The 23,695-nt window shown below is 47.2% G+C and overlaps 1 protein-coding gene across 5 annotated transcripts in view; it reads left to right on the forward strand.

Moving 5' to 3' along the window:
* The window catches only part of PCCB (propionyl-CoA carboxylase subunit beta), an 840,377-nt gene that overhangs the window by 399,726 nt on the left and 416,956 nt on the right, over positions 1-23,695 (forward strand). For all 5 annotated transcript variants that reach the window (XM_030215921.1, XM_030215922.1, XM_030215920.1 and 2 more), the window contains 2 exons: positions 9,272-9,380; positions 17,589-17,709. In XM_030215921.1, coding sequence (XP_030071781.1) covers positions 9,272-9,380; positions 17,589-17,709 — 230 coding nt within the window. The remainder of the gene's footprint in view (positions 1-9,271; positions 9,381-17,588; positions 17,710-23,695) is intronic.

Here is a 23,695-nt window from a genome sequence, read left to right on the forward strand (position 1 = left end):
AGCTGCTCCATAAAGCTGTCCCTGATTTCATCAAGGAATTGTACCTTTCTAGCGTGTTGTTATGTCTGTGCTCACCTCGCCCTCTGGTGGCCAGAACCGGTGGCTGCTATGGACCGTCACCCGTTCCAGATTTCAGCGCAGTCCGGTCCAGATCTTCCAGGCTTCCAGGTTTGCTTGTGCTGTTTGAGCCTGCACAGCACCTGTAGCTGCCTGGTGATTGCAGCAGCTGAGTTCCAACTGCTTCTGGGCTTATCAGCCATCTTGGAACATTTCTGCTTGCCTTTGCATTGCGTTTAAGGTCCCAGGTATGTTGGTGCTTGTTGCACTCCTGCCTTGTTTGGTTTCTTGTCCTGGTTTCTTGCCTGATTCTGCTGTCAGCCCTGAACTCTGCTTGTTTCCTGGTTTATGCTACTGATTTGCTGCCAGCCCTGAACTCTGCTTGTTTCCTGGTTTATGCTACTGATTTGCTGCCTGCCCTGAATCCTGCGTGTATCTTGGTTTATGCTACTGTCTGCTGCCTGCCTTGACCCAGCTTGAACCCTGGTTTATTCTGCTGTCAGAGTTTTGCCTTGCCTCTGGTGTGGGGTGGTTTTGCCTGCCACTGCTGCTCCTCAGCAGTGGCCCAAGGGCTCACAAACCCAGTTTCCAGCTTTGTAAACGTGACACGTGTCCCGATGTTACATTTACCCAGTCTATATTTGGATAATTGAAGTCACCCATTATTATCACATTGGCCATTTTGTTTGCATCTCTGATTTCTTTTATCATTTCTGCGTCTACCTGCTCATCCTGGCGAGGCAGACGGTAGTACACTCCTATCACCGTCCTTTTCCCTTTTATACATGGAATTTCAACCCGCAATGATTCAAAGGTGTGATTTGTGTCCTGCTGAATTTGTAATCTATCTGAGTCAAGACTCTCGTTAATATACAATGCTACCCCCCCCCACCAGTCCGGTCCACCCTATCACTACGATATACTTTGTACCCTGGTATGACAGTGTCCCACTGGTTATCCTCCACAAATGTTCAGAGTTAGTCATCTTGAGCCTTATTTCTTTGTATAAGGGCAAATAAATATTACAACATGCAAGTGGTAAATTATGCTATATTAATTTCTACTTGTAAACTATCTGAGTATAACAAAAAAAAAGTTTATCATATTGCAAAATAATAAGCTGATTAATGTCAGTTCTAATACATTTTACTTTGTCTAAAGTTTTCAGCATCAATAGACTTTATTAGCTCTACACTTGTACCAAAAGCTCCTAACAATGTATCTTACCAAGTTCATTTTACTCTACAATTAAGGCAATTAAAGTTACTACAGTATTTACACAGGTCTTCATAGGTGTAGCATTCATACAAGATGAATATAAACATGTGCTAATAACACATCCGCATTTTTGAGTCAGCAATGCTGTATTGTCTGTCTCTGACTTGTGCAAGTCATATTAAACTCATTCGTGTGGCAGGACTCCTTTCCATACTTGAGTGTTGTTGACAGTTGCCCCAGGACACATCTAGTTAGCTGAACATGTGTAATTATCTTGTTGTCAGATTTCACTATGATTCCTCCATCTCCCAATCAGCTTGCCCTGACTCTCGGCTGAGAGTCATAAATGTCCACCGGGGTTAATAACCATACCCAAAGACACTGTAAGACGAAGGATTACACTGACTCTTACAAAGATCTATGAATAAAGCATATGAACAGATCAGTTATTCTCTAAGATAACACTTATTTGCTGGGACATAAGTCCATTCTTCTTGCCCAGATCGGAGGATCAGGACAGGGTTATATTATGACTTAAGGCATATTACTATTCATCAGTGAAACCTGGATCCACGATCACAAGGACCCCATAATTCTACATCTATGCTCCCCAGGCTACAAAATCACTCACCGGACAAGAAAAGAAGAAAAAGGAAGAGGCATAGCACTAATCCATAAATCCCACTTCACCGTAACAACAGCTGAGTCCATAACACCCCAACTTGAAATCGCCTCAGTTAGAATCCACCATACAACCTTGCTTGACCACCTAAACGTGGTCTTGTTTTGTAGACCACCAGGTAACTGGCATGAATGCCAATCTCACTTCATGGATTTCATATCAAATACCCTAACTCAACCAATGCATGTGAATGCAAGGATTTCCTCCAATTATGGGACCTCAACTGGCCAAATATGCAAGCAACCCATGTCAAAGGACACTCGACCTTATTACACACAAACTGTCCTCTGACCAAAACCTAATACTATCAAATACAAAATGGACTGACACACCCTGGTCAGACCACCACAAACTAAACCTATCCCTACAGTAGTGGAAAAAAGGCTCATACCACAAACCAGAATGCACGACCTACACCACGAGAGGCCAAATTGACCCTGTAACTTTCTGGCAACAGATCTACAAGAACGAATGGTTAGCACAAACGGAATCGAGACACTATCTCCTAGATTGGGACAATAGATGCAGAAGCATACTAGACAAAATAGCACTAATACAAACAAGAACTTCACGAAGACACAACTCAATACCATGGTTTAATGAAGAACTGAAAAAAACTAAAAACACAAGTTAGGAGGCTTGAACGAGCATGGAATAAAATAAAAGATGAACACACACTTAACGCAGGGAAACAAATACAAAGAAAATACAAATATGCAATAAGACAAACCAAAAGGTCATACTGCTTCGAGACCCCGAGACACTGGGAACAGTGAGGCATTGAATGGGTCTCCACCTGTCTCGAGGCCTCCTTCTATCTAGGCCCCCAGGGACCATCCATCATCGGACCTGACCTGGAGGCGATGTGAGGATTCGACATCAGCACTGAGGAGCATCAGTAATGTGCATTGGGCGAAGGCCAAGAAACACCGTCACCGATCTCCATCGACTCGAGAAGCGTTGACGCCTTGAGGACTATTCCTCCTCCATTCAGGAGGTGTCGATGCGTGCATCTCCAAGCAGCCGAGGGCCTGCTCCCACACCGGCCCCGGTGATTCTGCAGCCTGTGCCCCAGTGAACCCCGCAGTCTCTCCCAATGGCCTCGATGAGCGCACCTGGGTCTTGCTCCCTGAGCTTTTGGATGGCCTTATGCAGTGTTGTGCATTGGTATCGGGGGTGCTTGCGCCTACCATACCTCTGATGCCGACCTGTCTAAACTTTTCCCTTCAATGGCGAAAAAAAGACTCACATCATAATCAAGATCGATTATCCTACACCACAAGAGGCCAAATTGACCCGATAATATTCTGGCAACAAATCTACAAGAATGAATGGTCAGCACAAACAGACTCGAGTCACTTTCTCCTAGAATGGGACAACAGGTGCAGAAGCATACTAGACAATATTGCTCCATTACAAACCAGAACCTTACGCAGACAGAACCCTATAACTTGGTTTAATGAAGAATTGAAAAAACTAAAAACACAAGTTAGAAGGTTAGAACGAGCATGGAATAAAAAGAAAGATGAATTTACACTCAACGCCTGGAAACAACTGCAAAGGAAATACAAATATTCAATTAGACAAACCAAAAGATCAAAATTACAAAACTAAAATTGGGCCAGACTAAAACAACACACATACATCCAGAATTGTCTTATAATATTCGCTTGTACACTGATTTCATGCTTTTTCACTATCATATTACCCAAGATCCTTCTGTTATACTAAATGTTTAATTCTTATATATCTCCACTATTCATGATGTATTGTAAGCCACATTGAGCCTGCAAAGAGGTAGGAAAATGTGGGATACAAATGCAATCTAATATAATAAAATGCACCGTGAACATTCTGAGGACAAAGATTCTGAAGTCACAGCACATTATAAAGGGTTCATGGTTTCATGGTGGTGAAGCCATCCGACATAACACGGACCTATCAGAAGGGGCTTGCCCACTAACAAAGCAGAACTGTTACCAGGCAACGGAATGCGACATAGAACTCACCTCACCTATCAGAAGGAAAAAACAGAAGAAGGGAGGCGCATTCAGCTGTAGAATGCCTCATTGTCTGAGCAGCACAGAGAGCAGACGAACGCCGCTGGAAACAGAGAATATCCCAGCACTGGGTATGTACACAAATATTGTTGTTGGACCCGGGGAAACAGGAGTACAGCGTGCCCCTCGCCATCTGCAACGTGCGCCGCCACCTGCAAAAATTAAACCCGACCTAGCCTGCATCACAGACTGACCCAGGCGGGGGGAGGAGTAGGGAAACTTCTCTACTCCTCCCCAGCCTAGGATTCGGTAGAGACTGGCTGGCAAACTGCTTGAATATACAAAACCGCTAATTCCTTCAATATACAAAACCGGAGGCAACAAAGAAAAAAAAACATTATCACGCACGTGCACATAACTGGAACACCTCCCCCCCCCCCTTCACCTTCTCACAAACCAAGCAACCCAGGACGTGCAAAACCATCCCCCGCCTCAAAAAACCCGTCACCCACCTCGAGGATGCACACACCACGCTGCTTCCCGCTGCGCATTCGTTTTGCATTCCTCCTGCATCGTTCCTACGCTGCTGCCCTATAACGAACCGAAAGAGTGGCGTACTCTCCCTTCCGCAAACCACACCACCCAAAACAAGACGCCGCTGCTTGCCACAAGGACCAAAAATACCGTTAAAACCGACGGCCCCAGACAATGCTGCTCTCCCGACAACCAACAAAAAACATCCCCGGCATAAGGCAACCCCTAACCCACCTCAAGGATTCCCCGACCTCAATCACCCCGGGAAAAGACAGCGCCGCTTCATACAGTGCTTTTCTCTTCAAAAGAAAAACTACAGGAGAAAAAAAAAACTACATGCTAGCGCCTGTTTCATTTGTTTCAGAAACGGGCCTTTTTTACTAGTAAATAAATAAAACCAAAATTGGGCCAGACTACAAAGACACACATAAACATTTCCAACTCGTGAACACTTGACACTACACCACCACAACTAACACAGACACCCCATCATCAGACAACCTTGGTAAATATTTCAATGAGAAAATTATAAAGCTACGAACCACATTACCACCTAACACCACCGACCACGAAAAATTCTTTGAATGCCTGGACCCAATCCCCGATGAATATCCAGCAAACCGAATTTGGAGAAACTTTGCTCTACTTACCGATGAAACCATTGCCCAAGCGATCAACAGGTTCGCCAGATCCCACTGCAAACTGGATATGTGTCCTAACAACCTAAAAAAATCCGCCCCTCAACGCTTTATAGCAGACCTCACGTCACACCTAAACTACATGTTACAACATGGATTATTCCCTAAGGATAAATGAAACATACTACTCACCTCAATACCTAAAGACTCAAAGAAAAAAGCAAATGACATCACCAACTACTTCCCGGTAGCATCCATCCCTCTGTTAGTTAAACTAATGGAAAGCATGGTAACCAACAACTTACCGAATACTTTAACAAATTCACAATACTACATGAATCACAATCAGGATTCAGATCCAACCACAGCACCGAAACAGTGCTAGTCACTCTCTTAACAAAATTCAAACAAGCAATTGCAACTGGCAATAATATACTCCTACAATTCGACATGTCTAGCGTGTTCGACATGGTAAACCACAAAATACTATTGAATATCCTAGAATACTTTTTTTATTTTTTTATTTTTTTATTTATAACAATTTTATACATAAGATCAAGTATTCAACTTGTTTGAAAAGTGGTACATTTCGTATCGTATACAATTTTAGAAGATAATTAACATAAAAGAAAAAGGAAAATATTTTAAATTGAAATCCCCACTCAAGTCCACAATATGGGATTCAAAATGAGAAAAGAAAAGTGGAATATTCTAACAGGAATAAATTTCAAAAGACAATGTATATCCTAGAATACTTTGGGATCGGTGGAAGCGTGCTTAGCTGGATCAAGGGCTTCCTAACTGCAAGAACATAACAAGTAATTTCAAACTTGAACACATCATCACCATGGAAACCAGAATATGGAGTACCCCAAAGATCACTGCTGTCACCGACCCTTTTCAACTTAATGATGACACCTCTAGCCAAATTGCTATCCAACCAAGGCCTTAATCCTTACATCTACGCAGATGATGTCACGATCTACATCCCTTTCAAACCTAATCTAACAGAAATCACAAATGAAATCAAACACAGCCTCCAAATCATGAATTCATGGGCGGATGCATTTCAACTACAATGCAGAAAAAACACGTCTCATCCTCTCATCACAATATAACACGAACAAACCCACCACCATAAACACCCCAGAGTGTACACCCTTCCTGTTTCAGACAGCCTGAAAATTCTCGGAGTTACAATTGACCAGAATCTCACACTAGAAAACCAAGCGAAAAATACAACAAAGAAAATGTTCCATTCAATGTGGAAACTCAAAAGAGTAAAACCTTTCTTCCCAAGGGAAATATTCCGCAACCTGGTACAATCAATGGTACTAAGCCACCTAGATTACTGCAATGCAATCTGCCGGATGCAAAGAACAAATAATTAAGAAACTCCAAACTCCTGAAAATACAGCCAAACGAAATATGAAAGCGCCAAACCCCTAAGAGAATGTTATGTTTCTGCCGGTCTGGCAGGGGATGGGGGTGGACTTCACTCCTGATTGGCTGCCAGGGTTGTACTGACATCAGTGGGTAGTACTTTAGCCTGCATGTTTCTGCTTTGGCGTTACATTTCTTTGTGACTAAAAGCCTGGGCAGTTTTCTGCCAGAATGTTGTGCGGTGCTTGGCTTTGATCTGTGTTTTCCTGTTCAGTGTTTCTTTCCCTTCCCTTGGTTTATGATAGCTGGTTACAGCGTGTGTTTGAGGGTGTAATCAGTTCGCTTGTCCCCAGCAGGGCTTTCTCTAGCTGCTTGCAGGTCTCTGTGGTAAGCCAGCTGCTTGTTTGCTCAGTGGGGGGCTGTGCTCCCATTCAGCTGCCGACTCAACAGGCTGCTGGCGACTCAGCAGGCTGCTGGTCAGCAGCTTTCTCTCTGATTGTTTGTTTACTGAAGGATCTCTCTCCCTGGTGTCCCTGCTTGCTGGCTCAGTAAGTTTAACCCCCTGTGTACTGTGGCTCTGCCTCTGTCTTCTGGATGTTCTATCAGAGGTTTCCTTTCTCTTTTGCTATGTCTTTCCCCTGGTATTTGGTTGGGGCCTAGTACCCTTTTGTTTACTGCTCCTGTATTTGGCTTGTGGGGGTTGGTGTGTTCATTCTCCCCTCTGCCCTGGGGTGGGGGTCCCGCCCTCTTTCCCTGCCAAATACAACGTGTTACCAATCGAGTCACCAGCCGCTCATCTCTTTGGCTAAGCAGTATGGGTAGCATCTGTAAAATATATGTCCACTTGGGCACCAGCATCATATTTTAGAGGGCAACTCTACCCATGGCCGACAACAGCAGCGACTACCACACCTGTAATGTAGCTCTCGTACTTACTCGTAAAGGCTCTAAATTCAACTCATAAAGCTGCGACAATTCCGACGGGATCCACACCCCTAGATATTTTAACGGACCTGAGGTCAGCAATGGTGGCCTTGTTGAATCAGTATCTCTAAAATACCACCTCCTTTGTGAGTTATAGGAAAGTCATTCTTCACCTTGTATACCTTATGGGCTCTGCACCTGCATCTCCTGTGTTGGCACTTGGGCTAGCTGCTGTTTCTTCTTCTTCCTTTTTGCTGCAGCACTCTTCCCCTCTGCTATAGGTGCTGGTAGTAGCACCACAGGATAGGCATGGCAGCAAAAAATAAACGCTTCTGCAATCTCTCCCTTTAAATGAATCAGTGGGCCTGATGCTGGGTAGCCTAGGCCCAAATATTCAAAACCAGATTATATCTGAGTGCATGAGTTGTTCAGTAACCGGGGAAAAAGCTGTTTTAAATATACCTGGACATGTGTCATCAGTTTTCGGTGGACACCGTACTCAATATTGACGTTATCCATTAAACTTGTGACCATGAATGCCCTGACACATCTCCGCATTATCCGGGCTTCTGATGGCAGTCATTTGTCTGATTATGATGCTGTTTCCTACATAAATGCTGATTTTTGTCATTCGTCTACTACGTAACCTTTTGAATATTGATCCATAAATTATCTGTTTAAGTTAGAACTGCTGTTTGAGTAGTCTTACTAACAGATAACAGAACAGTAATAGTAGGTAAGTATAGGAAAATGGGACTTGATATACCGCCTTTCTGTGGTATTTTGCAACTACATTCAAAGCGGTTTACATATATACAAGTACTTATTTTGTACCTGGGGCAATGGAGGTTTAAGTAACTTGCCCACAGTCACAAGGAGCTACAGTGGGAATCGAACCCAGTTCCCCAGGATCAAAGTCCGCTGCACTAACCACTAGGCTACTCCTCCAGTGATGCAGGAATTACCACTATTGTTAGCAGAATCTATGGTACTTCAGGAGTCAAACACCACACCAGAATGAGAGAGAAGTCTTCTTTATTTGCCAGCAAACAAAGTAGGACATCAGCTGACCTTTCTAACCTCTAGTCTAGCAAAAGCTAGACATTTGAGTAATTAAAACCAGATGGCATTCTACCACTTGCAGGACTGAACCAAAATTAAACAGAATTAACAAATTAATATGATTTCTCTGTCCAGGCTGCCTCACCAGTAGTAATAGGTAAGTACGGATTTGACAAAGAGCCATAAGTGTATGACTACCTTGTTCTTGTTTTGATGCATAAAGGATTTAGCCAGATAAATTTATCTGCAATTTCCTCCCCAAAATTTGGCTACATTTATGCATATAAAACTGCAAAACATGCTAATTTAACCATCTAGAAAAGGCGTTGAAAGAGGATTTCTTAGGACAGATTTTTTCATTTAGCCTGTTAATACTATTTGGCTGCATTTATCTGCTCAAATAAAAAGGCTTAACTGTCTGGGTATTCAATCTGAGAATTAGTTGCTAGTTTTTGCTAAACATAGCAGGGTAAAATTACCCATTTATCTTACTAGCTCAGTGGATATGTGAAAGTTGCCCTTTAGTCTTTATTATTATTTATTGAAGAGCATCTTTATTATGACCACATTCTGTTTCTAACATTGATTTTTTTTTTCCTGATACCTTTCTTTAGCTTTTCATATTAAATGCATAATTTAGGTATGTTGGAGTGCTGCTGTCTCTTTTTTTCTTGTGAAATTTAAATTATGATTTTGCAAGTTGTGGGTGGTCATTTTGCTTCCAGAATATGACATGTTAGTCTCTTCAAAGTAATGTCTGCCTGTGATTTCAGGATACCTCATATTTATTCATCACTGGCCCAGATGTAGTTAAGTCTGTCACGAATGAGGATGTTACCCAGGAGGACCTTGGAGGTTCAAAGACACACACAGCTTTGTCAGGTGAATATATGCTCAAACTGTGGAAAATTTGTCCCCACCCCGTGAGCTGTGTCTGATCCCATCTGTATAAGCCTCGAACAGTTATGATTTTATATTTAAATCATTTTATTAAAGTATGTAAAATGACAGTTTACAGAACATTGTTTCTTTTTATATCACAAACAATATAGAATAAGGATCCCCTTCCTCCCTCACAAATATTCCTTCCACTATTGGGAAAACTGAACAAGCCAAATTACTACAGAATGCTACATAGAAAATTCATGCTAGCAGAATACCTGGTCACACACACACAACACAGATGCTAAATACATAATAGCTGACCAAAAATTATCTACTATAATAAAACTCACCCTCAACGTTCTGAGGACACTGACGTCAGTGAAGCCAAGCCCTGACTTTCTTCAAAAAGGTTCGAAGGTTCGTGGTGGTGAAGCCACCAAAATCGCTCTGGGCCCCGCCTTCAAGGGCGGAGCAATGGCAGAACAACGAAGGGGTTGGCAGGGAGGGAGGTGGGGGTGGGGGGGGGGGTGGGAAATCGCTCCGGGCCCCGCCCTCGCATCAAACGTCATGACTTTGGGGCCGGAGCAATGGCAAAACAACGAAGGGGTTGGCCAGGGAGGGAGGGGGGGTGTTGGCGACGAAAACCTTGCTAGCGCCCGTTTCATTTGCTCTGAAACGGGCCTCTTTTACTAGTAAACTAATATTAAACCAAAACCCTAAGAAGCCACATCAAAGAAATGGAAAGAGATGCATTTCTTCCTGTACCGTGCAAAATATAACGAGCGCACACGCAAGGGATGGTGCTAGGGGAGTGCAACTAGGACAGCTGCCCCATGGCCAGAGAGCCCTAAGCCTGCTGGTAGTGGGCTTTGAGGTTCCCTCTCAAATTTCTGCCCTGGGCCCAAGCCATGTCTAACACCAGATCTGGCAGAATACACATTTCAAATCTGACATATTCTAATCACAAAATAGAAAATGCATTTCTTTTCTGTCTTTTTTTTTTTTTTTTGTCTAGTCATTTTATTTTTCAAATCATGTTGGTCCTAGGCTCTAGTTTCTGTTTCCCTGTATCTTAACTCACTTACCAGGGTCTCCTGCCCATTTGACATTTATTTTTTTTCCAGTTTCTGTTTCTTTGTATCTTCTCTTAACTCACTTACCAGGGTCTCCTGCCCATTTGACATTTATTTTTTCTCCAAGCTCACCATCCATCATACATTTCTGTGTATCTATCTATCTTTCCCCATGTTCAGTATCTCTTCCTTCTCTGTGTCCCCTATATTTCCCTGTCTAGCATCTCCCTTGTGTCCATCTCCCTGCGTTCATCATCACCACTCTATGTCCCTGTCCCTTCCCCATGTGTCCAGCATCACTCCTCTTTGTCCCTATTCCTCCCAAGTGTAGCATCTCCCTTCTGTGTTCCTATTCTCCCGCATGTTTAGTTTAGTATCTTTCCTCTGTGTTCATATACCTTTTGCCATGTCTGGCATTGCTCCTCTGTGACCATATGCATTGAGCATCTCCTCTGTGTCCCTGTCCCAAATCTCCCCTTCGTGGCTATCATCTTCCCTGTGTTTCTGTATACCTAAGTGTGTCTCACTCCCTCTCTCTGCCCCCCTCTCTCCTCCCCTATGTGTTCAGTATTTTACTCCCTCTTCCTTCATCCCCTTGTTTCAGTATCTCTTTCTCTTCCCTATTCTGCCTTCCCCCCTGCAGATCCAGCACCTCTCTCCCTCTAGCCCCTCTCATGGGACTCCAGCATCTCCCTCCCTTCTCTCCCTCCAACCCCCCCCCCATATGAGTCTAGCACCTGTCTCTCTTCCCTCCCTCCTCCCTTCTATGCTACTACTACTATTTAGCATTTCTATAGCGCTACAAGGCGTACGCAGCGCTGCACAAACATAGAAGAAAGACAGTCCCTGCTCAAAGAGCTTACAATCTAATAGACAAAAAATAAAGTAATCAAATCAATTAATGTGTACAGGAAGGAGGAGAGGGGGGTAGGTGGAGGCGAGTGGTTACAAGTGGTTATGAGTCAAAAGCAATGTTATGGGTCTAGATTTAAAGGTGGCCAAGGAAGGGGCAATCATAGGGGCTTAGGAAGTTTATTCCAGGCGTAGGGTGCAGCGAGACAGAAGGCGCGAAGTCTGGAGTTGGCAGTAGTGGAGAAGGGAACAGATAAGAAGGATTTATCCATGGAGCGGAGTGCACGGGAAGGGGTGTAGGGAAGGATGAGTGTGGAGAGATACTGGGGAGCAGCAGAGTGAGTACATTATAGGTTAGTAGAAGAAGTTTGAACAGGATGCGAAAACGGATAGGGAGCCAGTGAAGCGACTTGAGGAGAGGGGCAGTATGAGTAAAGCGACCCTGGCGGAAGACGAGACGGGCAGCAGAGTTTTGAACCGATTGGAGAGGGGAGAGGTGACTAAGTGGGAGGCCAGCAAGAAGCAGATTGCAGTAGTCTAAACGAGAGGTGACAAGGGTGTGGATGAGGGTTTTGGTAGAGTGCTTGGAAAGAAAGGGGCAGATTTTACGGATGTTGTAAAGAAAGAAACGACAGGTCTTGGCGATCTGCTGGATGTGAGCAGAGAAGGAGAGAGAAGAGTCAAAGATGACCCCAAGGTTTTGAGCCGAGGAGACAGGGAGAATGAGAGAGTCATCAACAGAAATAGAAAACGGGGAGGTGGGTTTAGGGGGAAAAATGAGAAGCTCGGTTTTGGTCATGTTTAATTTCAGGTGGCGTTGAGATATCCAGACAGCAATGTCAGACAAGCACGCTGAAACTTTGGTTTGGATGCAAGGTGAGATATCAGGGGTAGAAAGGTAGATTTGGGAGTCATCAGCATAGAGATGGTAGGAAAAGCCATGGGATGAGATTAATGAACCAAGGGAAGAAGTGTAGATAGAAAAGAGGAGGGGACCAAGAACAGAACCCTGAGGTATGCCGACAGGCAGAGGGATAGAAGTAGAAGAGGATCCACCAGAGTGAACACTAAAGGTGCGGAGGGAGAGATAGGAAGAGAACCAAGAAAGGACAGAGCCCTGGAATCCAAGTGAGGACAGGATATCGAGGAGTATGCTGTGATCGACAGTGTCAAAAGCAGCAGAAAGATCAAGAAGAATGAGGATGGAATAGAGACCTCTGGATTTAGCCAGTAATAGGTCATTGGAGACTTTAGTAAGAGCCGTTTCGGTTGAGTGGAGAGGGTGGAAACCAGATTGTAGTGGGTCAAGAACAGCATGTGAGGAGAGAAAATCAAGGCAGCGGCGGTGAACAGCACGCTCAAGTAATTTGGAGAGAAAAGGGAGGAGGGAGATGGGTCGGTAATTAGAGGGACAAGTAGGGTCGAGTGAAGGCTTCTTAAGGAGAGGTGTGACCACAGCATGTTTAAAGGCAGTAGGGACAGTTGCAGTGGAAAGTGAGAGGTTGAGAATGTGACAGATAAAAGGAATAAGAGCAGGTGAGATGGAATTAAGAAGGTGGGTGGGAATGGGATCAGAGGAACAGGTGGTACATTTTGAGGAAGAAAGGAGAAGTGTAGTTTCCTCTATAGTAACTTCAGGAAAGGAGGAAAAGGAATGAGGGGAAGGAGAGAGAGGGGAACGGACTAGTGGGGGGAGAGGTGGCGAGGTAGAGAATTCATGGTTTATCTTTTGAACCTTGTCGTGAAAGAATTCAGCAAGGGTCTGAGGAGATAATGAAGGGGGAGTTGGGGGAGGGGGCACCTTGAGGAGAGAGTTCATGTGGTGAAGAGAAGTTGAGGGTTAGAGCCAAGAGAGTTGGTCAGTTGGATATAATAATCCTGTTTGGCGCGTAAAAGAGCAGATTGGAAGGAGGTCAGCATGAACTTAAAGTGTAAGAAATCAGCAAGGGCCCAAGATTTCCGCCAGAGGCGTTCGGCGGAGCGGGTATAAGAACGTAGGTAGCGGATATTAGAAGTCAGCCAAGGTTGGGGTTTTGTACGCCTTATAGGGCGGGTCATCAAAGGTGCAAGAGTGTCTAAGGCAGAGGATAGAGTATTGTTGTAAGAAGAAACAGCCTCGTTGACAGACTTGGATGGTGCCACAGTAGAGAGACGGTTTGAAACATGGGAAGATAGAGATGAAGGGTCAATATCGTGAAGATTCCTAGATAAATTAGATAAGGTAGGACGGGACTGGGAGGTAGGAGATTTAAGTGTGAAAGTTATAAGATGGTGATCAGAGAGGGGAAGATCAGAGGCAAGGAAACTAGAGGGTGAACAGTTCACTAGGAGGATGTTAAAGTTACTCGCTTTAACATCCTCCTTTAATCTCCAACTATACTCCACCTCCCCCACTCATCAAAATGGTCACTGTCTTGATCTCATCTTCTCCTCCAACAGTTGGAGGAGAAGATGAGATCAAGACAGTGACCATTTTGATGAGTGGGGGAGGTGGAGTATAGTTGGAGATTAAAGGAGGATGTTAAAGCGAGTAACTTGGAAATATAAGAGTTGGAAGGATCATTAGCAGGAATATTAAAGTCACCAAGAATGAGAGAGGGGAAGGAAGGATCATGGAAGAAGGCAAGCCAGGCATCAAAGTCATTGAGAAAGGATGAAAGGGACTTATCAGGGGGACGATAAATGACCGCTATTCGAAGAGGCAGAGGAGAGAAAAGGCAGATAGAGTGGACTTCAAAGGAGGAAAAACAGTGAGATTGAGGTGGAAGAAGGGGTTGAAATCTGGAGGAGGGAGAGAGAAGTAGTCCAACACCGCCCCCGCGACCAGCAGGGCGAGGAGTATGTGAAAAAAGATAACTGCCATGGCAGAGGGCTGCGACTGAAGCAGAGTCTTCAGGGCAGAGCCAGATTTCTGTTATGGCGAGCAGATGGAGGTGACGCGAGATAAAGAGGTCCTGGATATAGGGGAGTTTGTTACAGATAAAGCGGGCATTCCATAGGGCGCAAGAGAATGGCAGAGAAGAGGAGGGGAGTAGAGGAATAGAGATGAAGTTAGAGAGGTCGCGGTGAGATCTGTAGAGTTGGGATAATAGTTGATGAGGAGGGCCAGGATTGGGATTGATGTCACCGGCTGAGAGTAAGAGAAGGAGTAAAAGAGAGCGGAGGAGAATAGGAAAGGTGTGGCCACGAAGGCGTCGAATGCCGAGAGGTATTTAGGTGAAATGGGGAAGGCAAAATGGAGGGAGGAAAGAGACGGAGATTAAAAGCCAAGAGGGAGGAAGAGGGTAGTAGAGAAGGTGAGGTGATGAAGTCGATGGATGGGCAGTGAGTTCGTGTAGTGGAGAGAGGTAGGGGGTGAGGGAAAAGATTAGGAAGGGACAGGGCTAGGAAGAGAATGTGAATAGGGGCCGTAAATGACTGAGGTACTTAAGCAACTGGGAAGAAGATTAGATGTAAAGAGAAAAATGTAACGGCGTGCGGCACCTAGAGCGGAGGCCCTGGGTGGATCGGAGTGGACCTGGGTGTCACCCCGGAGAAGGCTGTAAGGATATGCAGATGAGCTGCAAGTTCTCCACGGCACCTGAAAGGCAGCCAGTGGTAGAGCTGGGCACCTCTCAGCTGAGGAAAGGCTTACCAGTGGTTAAGCCGAAGCCAGCATTCCTCCCCCTGAGGGTCGCCTGATCCTAGCCAAAAGCACCTGGAGACTCTGTGCACTTGGAGCGAGGGCCCTGGGAAGCTCGGGGTGGACCTGGAGTCACCCGGATACAGCTGTGAGGAAATGCAGAAGGGCTGCAAGTCCTCCACAGCACCTGGTGGGAGTGCTGGGCACCCTAGAGCGGAGGCCCTGGGTGGATCGGAGTGGACCTGGGTGTCACCCCGGAGAAGGCTGTAAGGATATGCAGATGAGCTGCAAGTCCTCCACGGCACCTGAAAGGCAGCCAGTGGTAGAGCTGGGCACCTCTCAGCTGAGGAAAGGCTTACCAGGGGTTAGGCCGAAGCCAGCATTCCTCCCCTTGAGGGTCACCTGATCCTAGCCAAAAAGCACCTGGACACTCTGTGCACTTGGAGCGAGGGCCCTGGGAAGCTCGGGGTGGACCTGGAGTCACCCCGGATACAACTGTGAGGAAATGCAGGGCTGCAAGTCCTCCACAGCACCTGGTGGGAGTGCTGGGCACCTAGAGCGGAGGCCCTGGGTGGAACGGAGTGGACCTGGGTGTCACCCCGGAGAAGGCTGTAAGGATATGCAGATGAGCTGCAAGTCCTCCACAGCACCTGAAAGGCAGCCGGTGGTAGAGCTTGGCACCTCTCAGCTGAGGAAAGGCTTACCAGGGGTTAGGCCGAAGCCAGCATTCCTCCCTCTGAGGGTCGCCTGATCTATGGGTCCAGTACCTCTCTCCTTTTCCTCCCTGCAGCTCCAGGCCACCCCTCTTGTTTCCAGCACCTTGGTCCCTTCCCTTCAGCTCCATCCCTCCCTCCTTTCCACGGGTTCAGCACCTCTGTCCCCTTCAGCTCCAGCTCTCCCTCCCTCCCTCCCATGGATCCAGCACCACTGCCCCCTTCAGCTCCAGCTCTCCCTCCCTCCCTCCCATGGATCCAGCACCACTGCCCCCTTCAGCTCCAGCCCTCCCTCCCATGGGTCCAGCACCTCTGTCCCCTTCAGCGCCAGCCCTCCCTCCCTCCCACCCACGTAGGGTTACATATGGTTCCAGAAAAAAGGAGGGACACATTGATCCAGTCCGAGTTTTGCTTTCATTGAAAGCAATGGTAGTAAAACCCAGACTGGCTCAATCTGTCCTCCTTTTTCTGGAGCCATATGGTAACCCTACACCCACGGGTCCAGCACCTCTGTCCCCTTCATCTCCAGCCCTCCCTCCCTCCCTCCCTCCCACGGGTCCAGCACTTCTGTCCCCTTCAGCTCCAGCCCTCCCTCCCATGGGTCCAGCACCTCTGTCCCCTTCAGCTCCAGCCCTCCCTCCCTCCCACGGGTCCGGCATCTCTGTCCCCTTCAGCACCAGCTCTTCCTCCCTCCCTCCCATTGGTCCGGCACCTCTGTCCCCTTCAGCTCCATTCCCCTTCTCTCCTTTCCCTCCAGTGCTTCTACCCTCCCCTTTGGGTCTGTATTCCTTCCCTCCCACAGTGGTCTCTCTGGAGCTGCGAGGAGAATCCCCATAGACCTGCTCTGGGGCCTTCTCTTTGCCGGCTTCCTCATTTTGATGTTAACTTCCTGTTTTGTGAAAAGGAAATTACATCAGAAGGTGGAATCTGGCAGAAGGAAGGTCCTGGAGCAGGCCGTTGGGGATCCTCCTTGCGGCTGCATAAGTTAGAGAGAGACACAGCGGGAGGGGGAGGGAGGATGGAAGACACAGATACCTGACCCAGGCCTTTGGGGATCCTCTTGCGGCTGCATAAGGTTAGAGCGAGAGACAGCGGGAGGGGGAGGGAGGATGGAAGACAGACAGATACCTGACCCATGGTAATCAGATTTTTTTTTTTTTAAACCATGGAAGCAAGGCTTTTTATTGCTCCACAGGGCTGTAAAAGTTTGCTTCCACAACCTTGGTAAATGCAGTACATTTTTTTTTTTTTTATTACCACGGATTTATCACGAGTCCCCATTTTGTAATGCTGACCTGACAAGATTCACCTGAAGGTACTTTCAGGTGAATCTCTATCAGGTTCACATAACCAGGGTAATACGAATGTCACAATTAGATGATTGTCTGCCTATGTTGTATAAACATATTAATTGTATCAATACTGTCTTCAGTGTTCAGTCTTTCTGGTCTGTATTACCAGGATACTATATATATATATATTTTTTTTTTTTTGTTACATTTGTACCCTGCGCTTTCCCACTCATGGCAGGCTCAATGGGGCAGGCAATGGAGGATTAAGTGACTTGCCCAGAGTCACAAGGAGCTGCCTGTGCTGGGAATCAAACTCAGTTCCTCAGTTCCCCAGGACCAAAGTCCACCACCCTAACCACTAGTCCACTCCTCCACAGTGTTGCCTTGCGAGTGCCATCCATCCTGGTCTGCATAACCAGGGTACTTCACATGATACTTTCAAGGTAGTGTCTGTTGCAGTGGGCAATGTAACTAGGCTACTCAATACAGTGTCTGTAGTACATGAAATAATGATAATACTTACTATAGTACCTGATAAGTGTCTATCTCACTAGTCTGGATACCCAGGTTCAGACTTTGGTGTTATGACTGAAGCCATTGATCTGTCTCTCTCTTTGTGTGTGTGTGTGTGTGTGTGTGTCTCTCTCTCCAAGGTGTGGCACATAGAGCCTTTGAGAATGACATTGATGCTTTGCTGAACCTTAGAGAATTCTTCAGCTACCTCCCTCTGAGTAACCAGGATCCAGCCCCCATCAGTGAATGCTACGATCCAAGGTTAGTCACTCAGACTTTAAAAAGCTTTTGGACATCAAATGATGAAGAAAGAAATATTCTCCGAGGACAAGCAGGCTGATATTCTTACATGTGGGTGATGTCACGTCGGCCCGGAGGATTTTCTAGCAAAATCTCAAAAGTCTCTTCCAGAGCGTTCCGTCGCGTGAGACGATCCATCGCGCATGCATGCGCACGTTTTCCCGCTCGCTGCGTGGACACGCTCCTCAGTTCTTTTCTTTTCCGCGTCTGAGGAGACACAGAGTTCTATCTTCAGCGCTTCGTGTTTTTCCAGGCCCTTGAGAGTGGAAGTTCTCTTCTCTTCAAACGAGTTCGTTTTACCCTTTCGGGTGTTGTTTAAAAAAAACAAAAGCAAAACCCTTTAGTCTTCGTAGTTTTTCGTTTTCTAAGTTTCCTTCTCTTTTTTCGTGCGACCGTTCTTAGGTCACTCGATCGGGTATTTTTCCCTTTTTTTTGTGTCAGTTTTTTCTGACACAATCGCATCCTTTGATTTTGCGGAGGCGATTTTTCCCGCGATATCATCGAAGACACCCAGCAGCTACATAGTAACGTAGTAACATAGTAGATGACGACAGAAAAAGACCTGCACGGTCCATCCAGTCTGCCCAACAAGATAAACTCATATGTGCTACTTTTTGTGTATACCTTACCTTGATTTGTACCTGTCCTTTTCAGGGCACAGACGTATAATATGCCCAGCACTATCCCCGCCTCCCAACCACCAGTCCCGCCTCCCACCACCGGCTCTGGCACAGACCGTATAAGTCTGCCCAGCACCATCCCCGCCTCCCCCCCACCCCAATCTCGGCTAGCTCCTTAGGATCCATTCCTTCTGAACAGGATTCCTTTATGTTGATCCCATGCATGTTTGAATTCCATTACCGTTTTCATTTCCACTACCTCTCGCGGGAGGGCATTCCAAGCCATCCACTACTCTCTCCGTGAAAAAATACTTCCTGACATTTTTCTTGAGTCTGCCCCCCCTTCAATCTCTGTCCTCTCGTTTCTACCACCTTCGCATCTCTGGCAGCTTCAAGCCATGCGCCCGCTGCAACCCGGACCATCTCTGGCACTGATCCACACTCCTGGTGCCTTCAGTGCACTTGGGCCACCGACCATCTTCAGGAAAGTTGTAAGTTGTGCCTTAAAAAATGAAAAAGCGCACTCAACTTTTCTGAGAGGCCCAAAGAGGAAAAGCTTTTTGGGTCCAGTACCTCGACATCGACATCGGTACCATCGATGTCGAGGGCAGCGTTGGCATCTGGAGACCGGGTACAGGCTGCCCAAGAGGACCGATGCACACTGGGATGCAGTGATGCATCGAGTGGGTCTTCCACCCGCCTCGGCGCCTCCTGCTTTGCAGGCCCCCCGGGACCCGACCTCTATCGGACCAGGCCTCGAGGAAGCGTGTGGATTCCAACGTCTTCCTCACCGGGTACCGAGAAGTCTCAGTGACGGGAGTCGGGTGAAGGCCAAGAAGCACCGTCATCGTTTCTTCTCAACACGGTACCGTGAGCTCCGGGCCATCGAGGCATTCGGTACCCGAGAAGCGTTGGTGCCGAGAGGATCGCTCTCCCTCTGTTATGGAGGTATCGATGCGCAGGTCGTCTGGCAGCCCGGTACCAGCTCCCCAGCCTCTGCAGATTCTGCCTCTGACGCCCACACCGGCACCACAGCCTTCCCCGACAGCTTCTGTAGATGAGCACATCAAGGCTATTTTTCCAGATTTCATGGAAGCGGTGCTGCATCACTTGCGCTTGGCACCGGAGTTACTGGTACCGACGGTGCCGGATGCTGCTGCGGCACCATGCCTCTTGCCGGTGGTGCGGTCTCCTTCTCCGGTACCGCTTCCGGTATCGGAGCCGGTTGCCTCCCGGGTCGACTCTCCAATGCCTTCGGTGGAGGAAGCTTCACCGGAGTCTCCTGGGGAGTCGACTACTCGACACCATCATCAAGGTCACCGCACCTCTATGTCAAGACGGGCTCGGATCTGGGCTGCTCTTTCTTTGTTGTTAGCCCCATCTGATGATGGCTCATCTGATGAAGATGGGGGTCATGGAGTTTTCTCTGCCGACGATTCTCTAGGTCTTCCGTCTGATTCGACCCCTCACCTCAGAGACAGCTCTCCCCTCCGGGAGAGCTTGTCTTTTTCATCTTTTGTGCGGGGAAATGTCTGAGGCCATTCCCTTCCCTGTGGTGACTGTGGATGAGCCCAGGGCCAAGATGCTCGAGGTCCTGGATTATCCATCTCCACCTAAGTCTTCTACCACAGCTCCTTTTCACAATATACTCAGGGAAGTGCTGATGAGGAACTAGGAGAAGCCTCTTTCTTGTCCAACTATCCCCAAAAGGCTGAATCCCAGTATCGGATCCACAGGGAACCCAGTTTTGTCCTGCCTCAGTTGCCTCATGACTCTGCGGTGGTGGATTCCGCTCTCAGAAGAGCTAAGAGTTCTAGGAACTTTGCCTCGGCACCCCCGGGGCAAGAACATAGAACCTTGGATTCTTTTTGGAGGAAGGCATATTAGGCTGGCATGCTCGCTTCCAAAATTCAGTCCTACCAGCTCTTTACGAGCATTCATTTGCGGAACTCAGTGCGGCAGCTTGAGAGTTTGGTTGATACACTCCCACCGGAGCAGGCCGAGCCTTTTCGCCAAGTGGTCAGGCAGCAGAAGGCGTGTCGCAAGTTCCTGTCCAGGGGCATTTACGACACTTGCGATGTGACATCTAGATTTTCTGCTATGGGTATAGTGATGCGCAGACTCTCATGGCTGCGTGCCTCTAACCTGGAGGAGAGAACTCAGCAGAAAATTGCGGATATCCCTTGCTAGGGGGATCATCTTTTCGGTGAGAACGTCAAAGAGTTGATCATCTCTATTAGCGTGATAACACTATGGACTCTCTCTCCCGCCAGGCGCCTTCTGCATCTGCTTCCTCTTCTAGGAAGTTTTGTAAAGGGAAGAGAAGTGCACCTTACGCCTCTAGGGGCCGTAAGTATACTCCTACTTCTTGACAGCCGGTTTAGGCTCTGCCACAGCACGCTCGTTCTCGTCAACAGCGTGCGCTTAAACAGGCCCCTGCAGCTCCCCAGCAAAAACCAGGGACGGGGTTTTGACTGGCTCCAGTCGAGCATAGCCACCATAAATGTGTCAGTGCTGGACGATCTGCCTGTCGAGGGGAGGTTAAAATTTTTTCACCAAAGGTGGCCTCTGATAACCTCCTACCGGTGTGTTCTTCCAATAGTCGGTTAGGATACACCCTCAATCTGGAAACCAAACCTCCAAATTGCCCACTGGGAGTTCAGTCCTTCAGCTCCCAACACAAGCATGTACTTGCAGAGGAACTCTCGCCCTTCTCAGCACCAATGCGGTCGAGCCCACTTCCACCAGGGCAAGAAGGGCTGGGATTCTATTCCAGGTACTTCTTTGTGGAAAAGAAGACATGGGGGATGCGTCGATCCTAGACCTAAGGGCCCTGAACAAATATCTGGTTTGAGAAAGTTCAGGATGCTTTCCCTGGGCACCCTTCTCACCATTATTCAGGCAAACGATTGGCTATGCTCTCTGGACTTAAGGACGCTTACACTCACATTTCGATACTTCTAGCTCACAGGAAGTATCTGCGGTTTTTGGCTGGGAACGCAGCACTTTCAGTACTGTGGTGCTTGCCCTTTGGCTTGGCGTCTGCGCCCAGGGTCTTACCAAGTGCCTGGCAGTTGTTTGCAGCATCTCTACACAGGCTGGGAAGTGGCATGTTGTTCCCTTATCTGGACAATTGGCTGGTGAAGAGCACCTCCCAGGCAGGAGCTTACAGTCCATGCAGAGACTATTCAATGTGCTGAGCTTCTAGGGTTTAATCAATTACCAAAGTCCATTCAACCCAGTTCAAAAATTGGAATTCATTGGGGCTCTGTGGTACGAAGAAGCTTGTGCCTATCTTCCCGAGCCATAGAGCGGACAAACCTTCTGTCTCTAGTCTCCAGGGTTTTCAAGCGTTCTCAGCAGATACAGCTTGGCAGACGTTGAGACTTCTGGGGCACATGGCTTCCACAGTTCATGTAACTCCCATGGCACGTCTTCACATGAGGATCGGCTCAGTGGACCCTAGCTTCCAGTGGTTTCAAGCTGCAGGGAATCTAGAGGATGTGATCCAGCTGTCCATCGACTTTCGGAATTCACTTCAGTGGTGGACAATTCGATCTAATCTGGTTTTGGGGCGCCATTCCAAATTCCTCAGCCACAAAAAGTGCTGACGACGGATGCATCACTCCTTGGGTGGGGAGCACATGTAGATGGGCTTCACACTCAAGGAGCTTGTTCCCTTCAGGAAAAGCATCTTCAGATCAACCTCCTGGAGTTGTGAGCGATCTGGAACGCTCTAAAGGCTTTCAGAGATCGGTTATCCAACCAAATTATTCTGATTCAAACAGACAATCAGGTTGTAATGTACTACACAAACAAGCAAGGGGCACCGGATCTCGCCCTTGTGTCAGGGGAAAACCCATACAGATGTGGCTTTGGGCTCGCCAACATGGCATGTTTCTCCAAGCCGTTTATCTGGCCGGCGTAAACAACAGTCTGGCCGACAGATTGAGCAGGATAATGCAACCTCACAAGTGGTCACTGAGCATGGCTGTCACCAGAAAGATCTTCTGAGCGTGGGGCACCCCCTCGGTGGATCTTATTGCCACTCAATTCAATCACAAGACCCCTCAGTTCTGTTCCAGACTACAGGCCCACGGCAGGCTAGCGTCGGATGCCTTTCTCTTTCATTGGGGAACAGGCCTTCTCTACGCGTATCTTCCCATACCTCTGGTGGGGAAGACTTAGCTGAAACTCAAGCAAGACCGCGGAACCATGATTCTGATTGCGCCTTTCTGGCCGCGTCAGATCTGGTTCCCTCTTCTTCTGGTGCTGTCCTCCGAAGAAACATGGAGATTGGAGTGTTTCCCAACCCTCATTACTCAGAACGAAGGGGCGCTTCTACATCCCAACCTCCGGTCTCTGGCTCTCACGGCCTGGATGTTGAGAGCTTAGAATTTGCCTCCTTGGGTCTTTCTGAGGGTGTCTCCCGAGTCTTGCTTGCTTCCAGAAAAGATTCCACTAAAAGATGTTACTCTTTTAAATGGAAGAGGTTTGCCGTCTGGTGTGACAGCAGGGCCCTAGATCCCTTTTCATGTCCTACACAGACCTTGCTTGAGTACCTTCTGCATTTATCAGAGTCTGGTCTCAAGACCAACTCCATAAGAGTTCACCTTAGTGCAATTAGTGCTTACCATCAATGTGTACAAGGTCACCCTATCTCTGGACAGCCTTTAGTTGTTCGCTTCATGAGAGGTTTGCTTTTGTCAAAACCCCCTGTGAAACCTCCTTCAGTGTCATGGGATCTCAATGTCGTTCTCACCCAACTGATGAAACCCCCTTTCGAGCCACTGAATTCCTGCCATTTGAAGTACTTGACCTGGAAGGTCATTTTCTTGGTGGCTGTTACTTCAGCTCGTAGGGTCAGTGAGCTTCAGGCCCTAGTGGTTCATGCTCCTTACCTTAAATTTCATCAAAACAGAGTAGTCCTCCGTACTCACCCTAGGTTCTTGCCAAAGGTGGTGTCGGAATTCCATCTGAACCAGTCAATTGTCTTGCCAACATTTTTTCCCCGTCCTCATACAAGTCCTGGCAAAAGCAAGCTGCACACTTTGGACTGCAAAAGAGCATTGGCCTTTTACGTGGAGCGGTCAAGCCCCCACAGACAGTCTGCCCAGTTATTTATTTCTTTTAATCCCAACAGGAGGGGAGTTGCTGTCGGGAAACGCACCATATCTAATTGGCTAGCAGATTGCATTTCCTTCACTTATGCCCAAGCTGGGCTGACTTTAGAGGGCCATGTCACGGCTCATAACGTTAAGAGCCATGGCTTCGTCAGTGGCTCATCTCAGGTCAACCACTATTGAAGAGATCTGCAAGGCTGCGAC

Source organism: Microcaecilia unicolor, chromosome 10 (genome assembly GCF_901765095.1).
Source record: "Microcaecilia unicolor chromosome 10, aMicUni1.1, whole genome shotgun sequence".
In the NCBI taxonomy this organism is placed as follows: Eukaryota; Metazoa; Chordata; class Amphibia; order Gymnophiona; family Siphonopidae; genus Microcaecilia; species Microcaecilia unicolor.